The sequence below is a fragment of the Coloeus monedula genome (genome assembly GCF_965178545.1).
Source record: "Coloeus monedula genome assembly, chromosome: 9".
Taxonomy (NCBI): Eukaryota; Metazoa; Chordata; class Aves; order Passeriformes; family Corvidae; genus Coloeus; species Coloeus monedula.
The window spans coordinates 21367594-21381750 of NC_138789.1; the positions used below are offsets into that span (position 1 = coordinate 21367594).

Sequence of the window (14157 nt, forward strand, 5' to 3'; positions counted from 1 at the left end):
GGGCTTTTGAGTTGTGTGAGGCTCTGTGCCTTCATTTAGCCATTGCAAAAGTACATCATTACTGGGTAAAAAATGCTCAGTGGTGTCTCCCAGAAGTGTTCAAACCTTCATTTTTGAACCTCTATCCAAGCTTCCAAGGAGTCTGACTTGGAGGAAGCCTTTTAATGGAGAAATAGACCTGTTTTTCGGGGAATTTCAAGTCAGAATGATTGATACCCTGAGACTAACTTAGTTGGTTAGAGCATGGTGCTGATAATGCCAGGGTTGTGGGTTTAATACCCATTTGGGCCATTCACTTGAGAGTTGGACTTGATGATACTTATGGGTCCCTTTCAACTCAGAACATTCTGTGATCTACTTTTTTCTTTCCCCTAATTGAGAGTATTTTGCTTGGATGTCTAGGTCCTTGCTCTGGTAAACATTTAAATGTGGAAATTGTATTTCGTGGTTTTCTGAAGACTGCACTACAGCTGCTGCATGATAAAACAGTTGACACAAATAGAAAAAAAAATAAAATCACTGTATTACAGAACTGCCAGCATGCACTCACTTATCATTAAGCAGAAAGTCTTCCTCTTTACCAGGTAGAGGCAGGAATTTGGTTCATTTCTATAGGAGGAGGACAGAGCAACATACAGTGGCATTAAAATGAAATGCAGGTCCCTTCCTGAGAACCCAGAATGCCTTTGCTTTAGTGACAAATATTCTGAAGAGGTCACTTACTCTGGTACCCAGTTCTGTTAAAATCATTCTACTGTGGTATCTGTTTACAAAATAAGGTTTGCACTCGCTTTTAATTCTTAAAAGCAGAGGAAAAACCTGAACTTGGCAAAGCCTTTTGAACTACTGAATCAAGAACTAGCTGCTTGCAAAAAAGGATTAAAACCTTTTAATCCTTTTGTGTAAAAAAAAAAAGTGGTGTTTAATGTGGTAGGCATGCTGGCAAAATTAATTTTCATGTTTTTTCAAGCACAAGATTTCAGTTTTGTCTGTTTCCTGGTTCTGCATATCTTAGCGGGTTCTTTACACTATGCAATATGTTTTATTAACTTTGAAGTTTTGAAGAAATTTGCAAATAACAGAATGCAGTTTTGGAAGGAAAAGTAAGTTGGTAGGATCAGGCACAGCTGTTCTGTGCTGCATCAGGCAGTGTGGTGATGGTTGCAGAGCCCCGTAGATGGGGGCTTTACTCTCTTGTCCCTTGTACGTATTGTGTGCAAGAGAGAGGCAGCCTGAATTCAGGTACTGAATTTTGTGTATGATTAAATGAATATTCTATATGTGTGCATTTGAAAGCCCTTAAGTGAATGTTGTGTAAATGGTGATAATTGGAGACAGTCTCCCTGCAATCCTTTCCCAAGCTGAATAAGGTCTAAGGCCACAGGCCCAAATGCTTAATTGTATTAAACACAGAGGCTGAAAAATTTATTAACTCAGAAAGTGTGTATTACCAAGTTAATTGGAAGTGCCTTTAAGCTATTACCAGGTGGAAATTTGACTTCAGGTTTCAGTTTTAAATTAAAGCAGAACACCATTCTGTGAGGCTGCTGGAAGGTCTGCAGTTAGAGCAGTGCTTCTCTGCTCTCCTTTGTTTTTTCTGCTGTGTTATGCTTTGTATAAGTGCTGGGAAGTTAAAGCTGAACCCATATATAGCTCTGGCTTTTCCCCAAAATATGTAACAGGCTGCACACACAAGCTGTGAGTGCTCTAGGGAAACGTAAAAGCAGAGGATGGGAAATGAAGACAACCTCTGGTTCTAGAACAATGTTTTACTGGGCTGTTTTTCTGCTTTGTTTTTAATCACTATTCTTCAGTTGTATGCAGGACTGCTTTATGCTTCTTGGAATTTATTTTTTTTGTTACATATTACTGCAGGTATTGGAAGCAAGTAAGAATGATGTAATAGTATAGGGATTGATTTATTTCCCCTCCACCCCCTTCCCATGGACAAGAGTCAGTCATAGCCCAGGGATTAGCCAGAGTTAGGGATTTTCCTACTGAGATGTAAAGCAGCTCACACTGATAGCCAGCCAGGCACTTTGAGAAAGACATTGCAATTACAACAGCCTGGAAAAGTAACGGAGAAAATTTGCCACCCTGTGTGCAAAACCTGTAAGCCCCCTGCAGATGTGATATGGAGAAAAACCACCTCCCCACTGCGTTAAGGTCTAAGTTGTCTGCATAAAACTCCACAAATAAATCAGCACCCAGAATGTGCCTTGCACAGCATCCTCGTGTGATGGCTGCCTGAGACAATTCTGGTTCAGTATCGTCAGTTAATTTTAGGCGTTTAAACTTTGTCAACAATTTCCATGATTCATAAAGAGACAGAATTAGAAATTTACTCAAGTGCAATACTATGATGACAGGCTGTTGCTGTAGTTTATTAATATCCAGTAATCATGGCCTTAACACTTGAGTGAGCTAATGGCTTTTTAACCCCTATTGCTGTGGAATAAGCAGGTTTATCCAAACATCAGCATTTAACAGGGAAGGCTGAGTTTCTGAGTTGGTGAAGGGCTGATGTATGTGTAACTGTCCAGACATGGAACTAGAAGTACACAGGACACAGGAGGTTTTTAGATGTTTCTTCAAGAGAAATTTAAAAATACTTGATTTTGACTTAAACTCACGAGTATAAATCCTGGGATGGGAAAAGGGGGCTTGAAAACGCCTGTCTGGGTGTGGAGGGTTCCTACTGTGTGTCTGCAGAGACACCTCAGCCCTGTCAAAGGCTTAGCCTTTTGACTGGGCTTATGCTCAGGAAGGAGCCTGTTTGCCAAGATGGTGAAAGAGCAGGAATTGAAGATGGTAAGAATTTCTGAGCTTAAGTCATTACAGATGCTGATAAATGTATATGTTTAACCTAACCTAACATGTCCCTTTGCATTCTTCTTTAGTTAAGCTTACTCCAGATAAACAAAGCACCGTGGGTCTTGCCTGCTGAAATGAGTGCCTTGAATCTTAGTTCATTGTGTTTCCTGCTGGTGTTCAGGGAGAAGCACAGCTTCTGCTGGATGACTGCTTTTGTTATTTTTGTAATGTAGTTTCTTTACTGAAGGTTACAGAGGTCATTGAACATGTTAAAAGATCTACTTCTTGTAATTTTGGATATGAATCATTCACTTTATTTGATTTCATTTTGTACAAACTCAGAAGTTATCTCTGAGTAACTTCATGGAAGTCAGGAGAAGAAGGCGAGGAGAAATGCAACTTGCTCTGAGATAATGTTTGTAGATTTGATTATCATGGACATTCACACTTGAAGCTGGAAAACTCAACCACTGAAATTGGATTGAAATAGCAGAATCATTTGTCCTCGCTGTTGGGAATTTCTTAAACATTAAAACATAATGAAATAAGATGATTTAAAAAAAAAAGAAGTATGCAGGTAACATGAGGTAACCTGTAATTCAGATTGATCTGAGGAATATGTTGAATTCAGAGTGCTATTTTCTGTGACTGGGGTGCAGTTAAGTGTTTTTGTTAAGTGGGTGGGAGAAAGGGTTATGATCCATACCCTAGATAAAAAGGAAATTGTGTAAGTATCTGAGCATGCAACACCCTACCATATACATTTGCATTTATTTAAGAAGTACTTTGCACCAAACAATAAAGGACAAAAGTTTCATTTACAAAGTGCTGTCATCTTAGTGAAATAAAACCAAAACAGGAGAAACAAGGAATGAATTAGCATTCTGCTCACTGAGACCCACAGAGGCTTTAGTAAGCTGTTGTTAAAGGAATGCTATTACAAGGCTAAAACAGGCTCTTCCTACGTAGAAATTATCCAAGAATAAAAAGTGCAAGTTTGAAAACTTGTATTTTGCCAAAGAGCAATCCTAATAATCACAAAGGGGCAGGAACTACACTTAAACAGTGGTGGGTACATTGAAAGGAAAGCTTAAGGATACTAAAGGATAGCTGGAGAGCCCACTGACTTGACTGACTTGTCTCCTGCCCTGGATGCTTAGAAGAAGAATCACTGCTAAGTTTTCACCAGAGTATCTTTCCAGTAGGCATCCATCCATGCACAGGTATCAATCATCCAGGATCGTAAAGGAAACCAAGAAAAATACTTTTGCTGTATATAAAAGCATGGGCCACCTCTGTCTTCTAGACCACTTTATTTCCACTTCAAAGTCAGTCATGAACATGAGAAGGTCTGTGTCATTGTTGGTTTCTTCCCAGTGTTATAACTGAGCCACATCATCATTTTTTGCATATTCGTCCTGACAGCAGCCATGTGAGAACAGCAGGTAGGTTGTACAGTGGAAGGTGAGGCACAGTTTTGCCTTTCTATATGTGACAGGGAAGGTTAAAGGCAGAGATTAAAACCTGAATTTCACAATTTCCAGGCTCAGGAGCTGATTTCATTGTGATCTGTTCATTCTGGTGTCAGTAATTTCTTAGTATTCATTTAGCCCAGGCACCTAAATAAGATTGCCCGTGCCTATTGTATGTCCTTATCCAGTTCATCCTATATTGCAACTGTCATTTTTTTCTTCACAGAGGAGTCTACTTCCAATCTTAATTTAACTCAAGTCGTAAAAGCTTTTGGATAAAAATATAAGCTTCCCTCTCCTACAACACAAGTCTTATTTTTGGCTGCCCATCTATTTAGAGTAGTGAGAACTTGCTCCATGAGGACAGAGATATTTTTCTTTAAAATCTCTCACAGCAGATGAGTGTTCATAGAACACCTAATTGCAGATGTGTTCAGTAATTCATTTTTCCTCAAACCTGTGTGCGACCCTTTGGAAAATGGCATCCACAAGAACAGAAGGAGCATTATGTTGCCAGTCCTTGAATTAAATTTTTTGGTTGAGGAATATTGGATGTGGGTGCTAAATACTGAAAATGCATCAGGATTCCATTTAATTTTCCCATTTATTTTAAGAAAATGATGGGTCTGTGAAATAAAACAAGTTAACATTTGGGTGTATTATGTATATTTATATTGGCATATATTATGTTTCAGCCACTTGAAATTTTTGCCTCTTACAGAATTACAAGGAAACATATGTGACAATTGTGTGCTAAATGTGTATCAAAATGCAAGGACCTATGCTAAGTATGCAGGACCCAGCATTATTTTTCAAGGATCTGGCTAGTATTCAAGTCAGGTCGTATGTTACTCCTCAAAGACCATGGTTCACATAAAAGACACCTTGCCAAGTTAGAGGGAGGCTGCAGCTCTGTCCTCAGCCTTGAAAGAAATTTGGCAAGGGGTACTTTTCTCCCTGGGAAAGCCCTTTGGGTTCACTAAGAAGTTGCACAGCCTAAAAACAATGCATGTAATGAAGTGACTCTGAACTTCTCTGGTAAAGAAAGGAAAACCTGGAAAAGGGAACTGAAATTTTATTTTTCTTCTACAGATGTTGAGTAGAGCAAATTTTAAAATAGGTGCTGAGATGGTTTTCCAATACATAAGAATTGTTTCACAACAAATTTTCTAGAATAGCAGGGAGCAACAGTGATTTTATAGATAACATATAAGTGAGAGAGGCATCTCCATGGCTGGCAGTCCCTGGCTCTGGGCTGCCCTGTAGGAAAGGTGTCAGTGGCTCTCCAGGAAACCTGAGGTTCTGTCTTTGAGGGTTTCAGGTCCTCCTCCCAAACCCGTCTCACTTGCTTTTGCCAGAAGGGCAGATAACAGCCATGTTGATTAGAGCATACCTGACTGTCTCTGGCTTTCTTTGCTTGTTCTTGTGGACCTTTTAAAATAAATTCAAAGGAGCTTTTCTTTTGAATGTATCACACACCCAGCTTGGGACACTGCATGAGTTTTCTGCTGTTTCTCCTGGGTAGTTCAGTAGAGCAGTGTGTGTCTAAATCTCTTCTAGCATCTCTTCCACCCTATGAGGCCCTCCTTGAGATTCACTTTATAGGATTATCCACAGATCTGTGCTTGCTCGGCAAGTGGCTTTTTCAACACTACCAAATGTGAAAGGGAAGTCCTTTTCTTCTGAAATGTTTTTTGTTTTTTTTAAAAATTTCTCAATGGAGAGCATGTCTGAGCAAGTTGTTATTTTTCTGCCCCCAGCCAAATAAGATGAAGCCAGTTTCTTACAACAGAAAGAAATACTCTGTTTTTTACAGTCTTCCTCCTCAGAACTGTGTTGTTCCCATAAGCTTTCTAGAATAATTTAGTTTTGAGCAAAGAGCAAGCAGGGAAAATTTCAGCCAAGAAGGTGAAAGTTTTCCCATTCTCCTGCCTGAAGCTTATGAGTGAATAGAAATGAGAGCAGTGACTTCTGCTCCTGGTGTAATAGGAACTTGGTTTTGAAGTGAGGAGCAAGAATTAGTTTAGAGGGTGAGGCCTGAATGTGCTCCAGGGATCTATCACTGAGCAGAGAGGCTAGGGAGAAGAAAGACTGGAGTAGTTTGGACTTAAGGGAGCTATGCCAGCCTGGAGTTGTTACTCCGTGCGATGGAGTAAGCGAAGGTGGGTGTGATGGGCACCCAGCCATCCAGCACCTCTCGCTGCTGTCATCCAAGACTTGCTTGGGAGGTTCTCTCAAGCTGATATTTCAGAGATTTGTCTTTGAAATACAATAGCTTTTTTCCTTTCCCCTCACCCCCCCCCCCCCCCCCCCCCCCTTAAGGTTTCAACAGAAAATCTTCAGCTTTGGTCCACAGGTCATCGGGGAAAGGACAGGTTTTCACTGCAGATAAACCATTCAGTTCCTTGTATTTATTTGTAGCATGTTTGGGCAGCAAACAGTTAACTTAAAACTTCATACATGCATAATCTTCTATGTACACTCTGGTCATTTTGAATTTAAGGAGCGGGAAAGGACAACATGTAGGTTACTTCTGTATTTTCAGTACATCCTTATTTTTTCTGACTCTTTCTAGGGCTACCCTAAGACTGCAAATACTCAAAATGGGCTAAAAAAGACAGCTTGTACCATGATCTGGCCCTATCCCCAGTGTTGCCCCTTGGAGGTAACTAATGATAGTCTCACAGCAGCTTCCTCTCAGCAGAGATGTTGGTTGGAGGGGAGATGTGGAGGCTGTCCAGTCCACTTAATGTGCACTTTTCACAGACACCAAGAGTTTAATGGATGCTCTGTTGCACTTGTGTTAGCTCTCACTGAGATAAGTTTTGGGATTTGCTGTAACAATTACCAATCAGTATAAAAATACATATGCTCGTGCCCTATTCTATTGACCTGGGGCCAGGACTCAGGATTATAGGTTTGCTTAATTAGTACTTTCCTTCCATTTCAAGACTTCAGGGCATAGACATGTTTAAAATGCCTTTGTAGAAATAACCTTGTGAGAATTTGGTTTATATACAGGTGTACTTCTGTGACCAGTCTCGGAGGATTTAGATGGTTTCCAGAAATCAGTGTCACTCAATTAAATGTGCAGGGGGAAAAGATTCATTGCAGCAATGTAAAATCAAGGCAGCAGGTTTTTTAGGTTTTACAGCAGGTGAACATTCAGTTTCCTTTTGTTCTGGTTTTAATAGTATTGATTTTTTTTAAATGTACAAAAGTAAAGTAAGCCCTCAGTGTATGAGCTGGGGAGTAAGTATAAAGTCAGAGATCTAATTGCCTTGTATTCTTCAAGGACAAAAGTTTTTGGATTCTGCTGTATTTGCCATTTGAAAAAAAATTACACTATTTTACTAAGATCACAGAGTAAATAACAGAAAATCAAAAAACCAAATCAACTGCTGAAGTGCAGTACAAGACATCAGCTCAGCACACTGCATAGCAAAACAGTCAATCACAATGCCATCACTAGCAGCCTGAATGGTAAATTAAAATTTCTCTGGAATGGATGAGAGGTGAATAAACAGAGATATATGTAAATACAAACTAAGTAGAAATATACATGATTATAGATGAGTAAATATGTGGAATCAGCATCAGTTAAGCAAGCAGACTTAATAATTGCTTGCTGTTCATGTCAGGACAATGTGCCAAAGCCTTCAGACAGCAGCTATCACGTCTTAAAAGGCATTTTCTGGGTTTTGAGCACAGTCCTGGGGCTCTCTTCAACAAGGATGGCATAATTCAGTACACTTTCTTGAGGAATTTTTGTGGTGAGGCCAGGTCTGTGATACTCCTTCAAAGAAGCTTGCTGAGGACGGAGCATGTGTATCTACTTCAGCACTGGCAGTGCTGACCTTGGTGGATCTGCCGTCTGCCAGGGCCTTTTGGAAATCAGGCTGAGCAAGCAGCAATAGCGGAGGTCCAGGTCTGCATTGTAGTGTCTCAGCTGTGACCTCCAGATCAGCTGGGGTCGGGGCTGGCGTGTCCCCACGTGGGTGCTTGGTGGCTCCCCAGCGTACAAGCACAGCCCATGTCGAGCATTGGATGTTGCAGGTTTTGAAGGGCTCTGCTGTGCTGCTGCCTCCGCAGTGGCTCACCACCAGTCCCTCTCTGCTCCGTGTGGCCTCAGCTGCTGGGTGGCTCTCCAGGTGGTGATGACCTGGTCTGGCCTTGTTCTTCACTCTGAAACCAGTGGGTTGTCCTCAGCCAGGCAGGCCTGGCTGTGGGCTGCCAGGAAATACCTGCTTCAGTGCTCAGGCACCCGGAGCTCCTCATCCCTCTCAGGCTGGGTGCTCACAGGGCTGTTTCTCACTCTTTTAATCTCATTTCTCACAGCTGTGAGGTGTTTTTGCCCCTTCTTAACCTGTTACCACAGAGGCACCGCCATGATGAGCCTGGCTATGCCATGCTGTGGGACTGCTGTGTCCAGCACAGGGCAGCCCTGACCTCTCCTCACAAAGACCGTCTTGCAGCACACCCTGACACCCCTAGCAGGCAGTGGTGCCACGTGAGAGAAACAAGAAGCATCCTGGGCAAAGCTTTGGCAGTCTCCCTGGCCTGGGACACGTGTTGGAGCAAGGCAGAGCCTTGTCTCTGGGCTTTGTCAAATGCAGGAAGGATTGAATTAGTTCACTTGGTGGAGCAGCTCTGAGTGTTGTCACACCGTGCCACACCGCTGGGACAGGGGTCAGCGTAAGCTGTTAGTGTGGGGTAAACCAAAAGGTGGAACTGGGGTCTGGGAGGTCCCACAATTTCAGCAAAGTCTTCGGGGACTGCTGTTTGAATGTTTGAGGGTGAATTGTGCTCCACAGCTGCTGGGAGAGAGGCGCTGTCTTCAGTGCTCCCGAGCTCTGCCTGATCCTGCCCTGAGCCACTGTGCTCCTTGCCCTGCTTGGAAAAGAAGAAAAAGCATCTTTCTGCTGGGTTAGGAGCCCAAATCTGTTACACAGAGGCTTTGATGATCCTGGAACTCCTTGTAGAGCTTCATGTGCCAGTGTCTGTCTGGAGGCAGGGAGGGGAGGAGAAGGCAATGAGGAGCAGAGCACTGCCCCTGCCCTCTTCAGTAGCTGCTACTGCCTGCCTGGCTCAGCTGTAATTCCAGCTGCACCCATAGAATTTAAACCTCTCATACGTTAGGAAAATGCATTTAAAGGCTGTCTTCTTTTGGGATCGCTGAATTTGTATTCTTCCTAGATCAAGGAAGTCCAGCCCTCAGTTTGTCTAGAGTTCAAAGCATCTGGGCTGACAGAGGTCATCCCCCTCTCCCTCAAGGCCACACTCGTGGATGTGTCCAGAATGTGAAGGTTTGGAACCACCAACAGCTCTGCTGGGGTCAATGGTGCTGTATCTTGGGGTTGAACAAGCTTCTTCGCTTACTCAGGCTCCTTTCTATGTGCCAGCAGCTGTCTCTGACCCGTTTATAGGTCGGGTTCATCGTGAAGTGGTAGATTGGAAGTGTGTTTGAAACATGGACGTAGTGTGACCTGTGCGTGGAATGACATCATGGGTGGACTCTGTTAACTCTCCCTGTGGAGTTAAATGTTTTAGTGCTTTATAGGAATATGGGATCATCAAATGCTTCTCATGAGGACAAAGCAGTGTTTCAAGATGATCTTCAGATCACATAGTGTAAAATTTTCCCATACAGTGAGTACAGAAGAATACAACCATTCAACCTGGATGCATAGTTTTATCCATCTGAATCTGTTATGCAAATCCAGAAGACACAGCTGTATTTTCATGAAATATTATATGATACCTTTTTTTTTTAAATTTTTGCCGAGTCTTTCATGCCTGAATACCACTTCAGTTTCTTTGCTGACTTTCACTTCTAGTGATTAGTTTCTTAACAAGCATAGGCTAGCCTCTGCAGGTTTCCAGATACTTAAACTGTAGGATTTTTATGTCAGTTCACATTTAAAATGAAACTAAAGGTTGTTATTTGTATACTTAAAACCGTGTCTGTTAATTTTTATGGATGTGTTAACAGCTTTCAGTAAAAGTAATGTCAAGGTATGGTAGATTTCATAGGTTTGGTATGTCAGCTGTTCTGTAATCTCCAGTGCTATAACCACAGTACAAACCTGCAAAAATCCATTTATTAAAAAAATAAACCGTAAAAATGGTTCCAAATTATCATATACCTGAATGAATGCCCAGGAGGCTGGGGGAGCCTTCTATTGCCCTCATTTATAGGCAAGCCAGATGGACTTATTTCAGGAGAAAAAGGTACTCAAGCAGAAACTGTCCTTGTCACGTTGCAGTCTGCACTGAATTTGTGTGGCTGAGGCCATTCAACCTGGATCTGTAGTAAGAACACCAATTATGTTACAGTTTAGATTAACATGACACGTTCCATGCTTATCTGATGTTATGTCCTCATGGGGGTGATTTGGTTATTTTTCCAGGCAAGCCAACGTTTATGAAAGCTCCTGAAGATCAGATTGGGATTTCTGGAGGAGTGGCCTCTTTTGTGTGTCAGGCAACAGGAGAGCCCAAACCTCGTATCACGTGGATGAAGAAGGGGAAGAAAGTCAGTTCTCAGCGGTTTGAGGTAATTACCAAAAGAAAAAAAAAAGCCCAAACCCGAAAATTCGGTAATCAATCTAATCCTCACAGGTCTTAATTGCACAGTAATCATCACTGCAACCTGGGTATCTCTTCGTCACTACAATACAGAGTGTAGAGCTTTAGTGTAAAGCAAGTTTCCTTCCCTGCAGCAATGCAATCTGTAGAGCAGGTGGTGTCCTTTGAGCGTGATGCTGGAAACACACCAACAGGACATCCTCCTTCAGATGGGAGACTGGGGCTTACAGAGAATTGGATGGCAGATAACAGTTGGATCTAGCAATATTTTTTCTGGTTTCATTACCAGAATTTATAAGGCACCTCTTTGACCTACTATCCCCAGTGGGATTCAAAAGTGAGATGCCAAAACACTACTGGAAATCTTTTTAAGTGATGGCTACTGACATCCCTCCCGCAAATGTGCTTGGAAGGGGAATGGTGAAGGGTTAATTGATTTTGCTGGGAGCTGAAGTATGAGAGAAATGAAGGGAGAAGAGCAGGTATCAGAAACGTCTTGGGAAAAGGGTCCAATTTGGTTCATATTTAAAATAGTAAATATATTTTCACTGACTTTCTCCACCTTTTTCTCCACTTTCCGTTTTTGGTGTTGGGCTCCCTTCTCTAAAACTGCCCTTGGAAATGTGACCCTTCTACAATTCTGCTGTCTTTCTTCTAATCCCCTGTCTTTGATGTTTTTGCTTTTCTGACTGGAGCACAAGATGACTTTGCTGCCCAGAATGGATTGATTCAAGTCACCAGTTTTAATCATGATTTTGTATGTGAGCAGAAAACCTTGATTAAAGCAATCAATTTTAATCTTGTTTTACACTGTTATTTTTCCCTGGTAAAGGTTTCGTTGTGTAGTAACTATTTAAACATTATAATTTGTAAGTAGACACAACCTTTATAGTGAATTTGGTGCTTGTTGTGGCTGACCAGAGGGCTATGCCATATTATATGCATTTATATGAGCAATTTCAAACCTTTGTTCACATCAGTTTGGATACATAGTTTATTGTGTCAGGAGATAGTGAATAATTTTTTTTTTTTTTTTTTTTTTGCTAGATAACTATTAATTTTACTTCATTACTAGTCTTAATTAGGGAAAACTTGGAATTAAGTTTAAATGGAGAAAAAACCAAATCTGATATATGCATGCTAAGTTGTGACACAGAAGAGGTATCCATCATTAGCAAATGAACAACATTTTGGTCTCAGTGTCTGTCTGGCCCTTGGTAGTTGTAGCTCTGTTCCTATCACACAGTGTTTGTTCAAAGGATAGTGAGGCCAAAAGAGCCTTTCTGCTGTTTCATCTTTTAGTCCTTTTTAGTCCTTATCACTGAAGTGAATTAATCTCTGTAGCTGACTTTGTCTTGTTTTAAAATTTGGCAGTAGCCCTGTCCTTTGTAACAATTTAGCATTTTGTCACAGTTTCATACTTAATTTAAAAATTAATATTTAAAAAAAATCATTACTGTAAGTGTATTGTGGTGATATTCATATTCCTCTTTGTTTACATGACTCTCTATTAGGGGTTTCTACAAGCTGTTTCTGCTACTTGAAACAGAAGGGCTATTCCAGCATAGGGAGTAACAGATTTTTTTGGTGGTCTTGGTTACCTTTTGATTTCTTCCTATTTCTCCTGTCACTGTAGAGTCTTGTGGTGCATTGCTTTTTTCTTTCCTGTTTTCTCTTTTGATCTTTATGCTGTGGGAAGTGCTCCTAAACAGGCCCTTGAAAATAAGGTAAAAGTTCTGCATGGTGGTAGAACAGGCTCTAGGCTGGCATCTGTGTCTGGAATGAAGGATCCCTTAAGTCTCTTCATCTCCCTCCTCGGTTCCCAAGGGATGGGAGTGGGGGGGCTTCTGCCTTTGCCTCATACTGTCACCATCTGCAGATCAGGTAGTATTTCTAACTTTTGCTGTACTCTGTAACAGGAGAAGGGTGAGTTTGGCATTAATAGTGCCTTGAGGCTGTGCCTTCACTGCCTCGCTGTTAAGAAATAGCATATAGTGATCTAGCTACAAACTAATAAATACCTTTTTCTTCCATGTATAAGTCAGAGTAATGCATTTTGCAGCTTAGCAGGATGGATGGAAAGGCAATGATTTATTAAAGACTTAATTTATTATGCTGGGGAAGGAAGTGTAATTACATCATTGTTGATTATGCCAGAGTTGCAAAGTACTCAGTGCTGAGGGACATTAAAACCCCTCACTCTGCTGGAGTTAGCATGCACTGTAGGTGCTTCAGGTTTTATTCACATTTTGTTACTGTTTCCCTGGCAATCCCACAGGAGTATATCATTCTCCTCTTCCATCAAGGTGAAAGTTGGCACTAAATTGTTATCAGTGATTAGTAAAATCATTAGTGCAAATATGGCTCAGATGTTTTAAATCATCAGATTCACATCTTTATTACCAGGTTGATAATTTGTCAACTTTAATTGATCCATAAAGAACCTCATTGGATCTTCATTTGTTCTGGCCTCCTCAGAGGACAAATATGTTCTTGACACTGAAATTTTTGTGTTACTGGATTTGGAACACTTAACTTACTGCATAGTCTTTTAGACAGGGCTTGTTTTGGTTTGGTTTTTGTTTTTCAAGCCCTGAATTCTTTTGACTTCCATTGTTTGTTGCAGAAGATACCAGTAAAGAAGTGCTTTTTTTCCATTTTCAAAGGTTATCGAGTTTGATGATGGATCAGGATCAGTTCTGCGGATACAGCCCCTGCGCGTTCATCGAGATGAAGCTATCTATGAGTGCACAGCCACCAATAGTGTTGGGGAGATAAACACGAGTGCCAAGTTAACAGTGTTAGAAGGTAAGGGGAAGTTTTTGCATGCCTAAAGTGGCAGGAGACACGGCTTTGGCAGCTACATGTTGATGTGCTGCATTTAAATGGTGTGGTGATATTCTAGCTTGATTTGGTAAAGCTTCCTGTATCAGTTGCTCTATTTTTTCCTATATTAGAACCTCATATTTTTGAGACAATCATGGAAGGATTGCAGATTCTGAACTTTCTTTAGAGTGTTTTTGCTGTCTGATTGAGAGGTGTCATTTCTGACTTGAAGAGCTATCTACAGAGACATTTGTATACTTTCCTCATCTGTTTGCTTTGATGTAATACCCATCTTCAGGGTATCCAAGTATTGTATCTGACAATCAGAAACTTAATCTATGTTGCTGAACCTTCTGGATTAAATCAGCGCACAGATATTCAGGTTACTCTTCAGGTTTAGAATTTGATGTGAAATGTAGTTGTGTTTATTTTTCACTGTACTCACAACTTACAAGTC

The 14157-nt window shown here is 41.1% G+C and overlaps 1 protein-coding gene across 1 annotated transcript in view; it reads left to right on the top strand.

Moving 5' to 3' along the window:
* PTPRF (protein tyrosine phosphatase receptor type F) overlaps nucleotides 1-14157 on the top strand; it is a gene marked incomplete at its 5' end in the record, with an annotated part of 246182 nt that overhangs the window by 41240 nt on the left and 190785 nt on the right. Inside the window, 2 exons of the mRNA XM_082287496.1 lie at nucleotides 10697-10842; nucleotides 13541-13682. Coding sequence (XP_082143622.1) covers nucleotides 10697-10842; nucleotides 13541-13682 — 288 coding nt within the window. The remainder of the gene's footprint in view (nucleotides 1-10696; nucleotides 10843-13540; nucleotides 13683-14157) is intronic.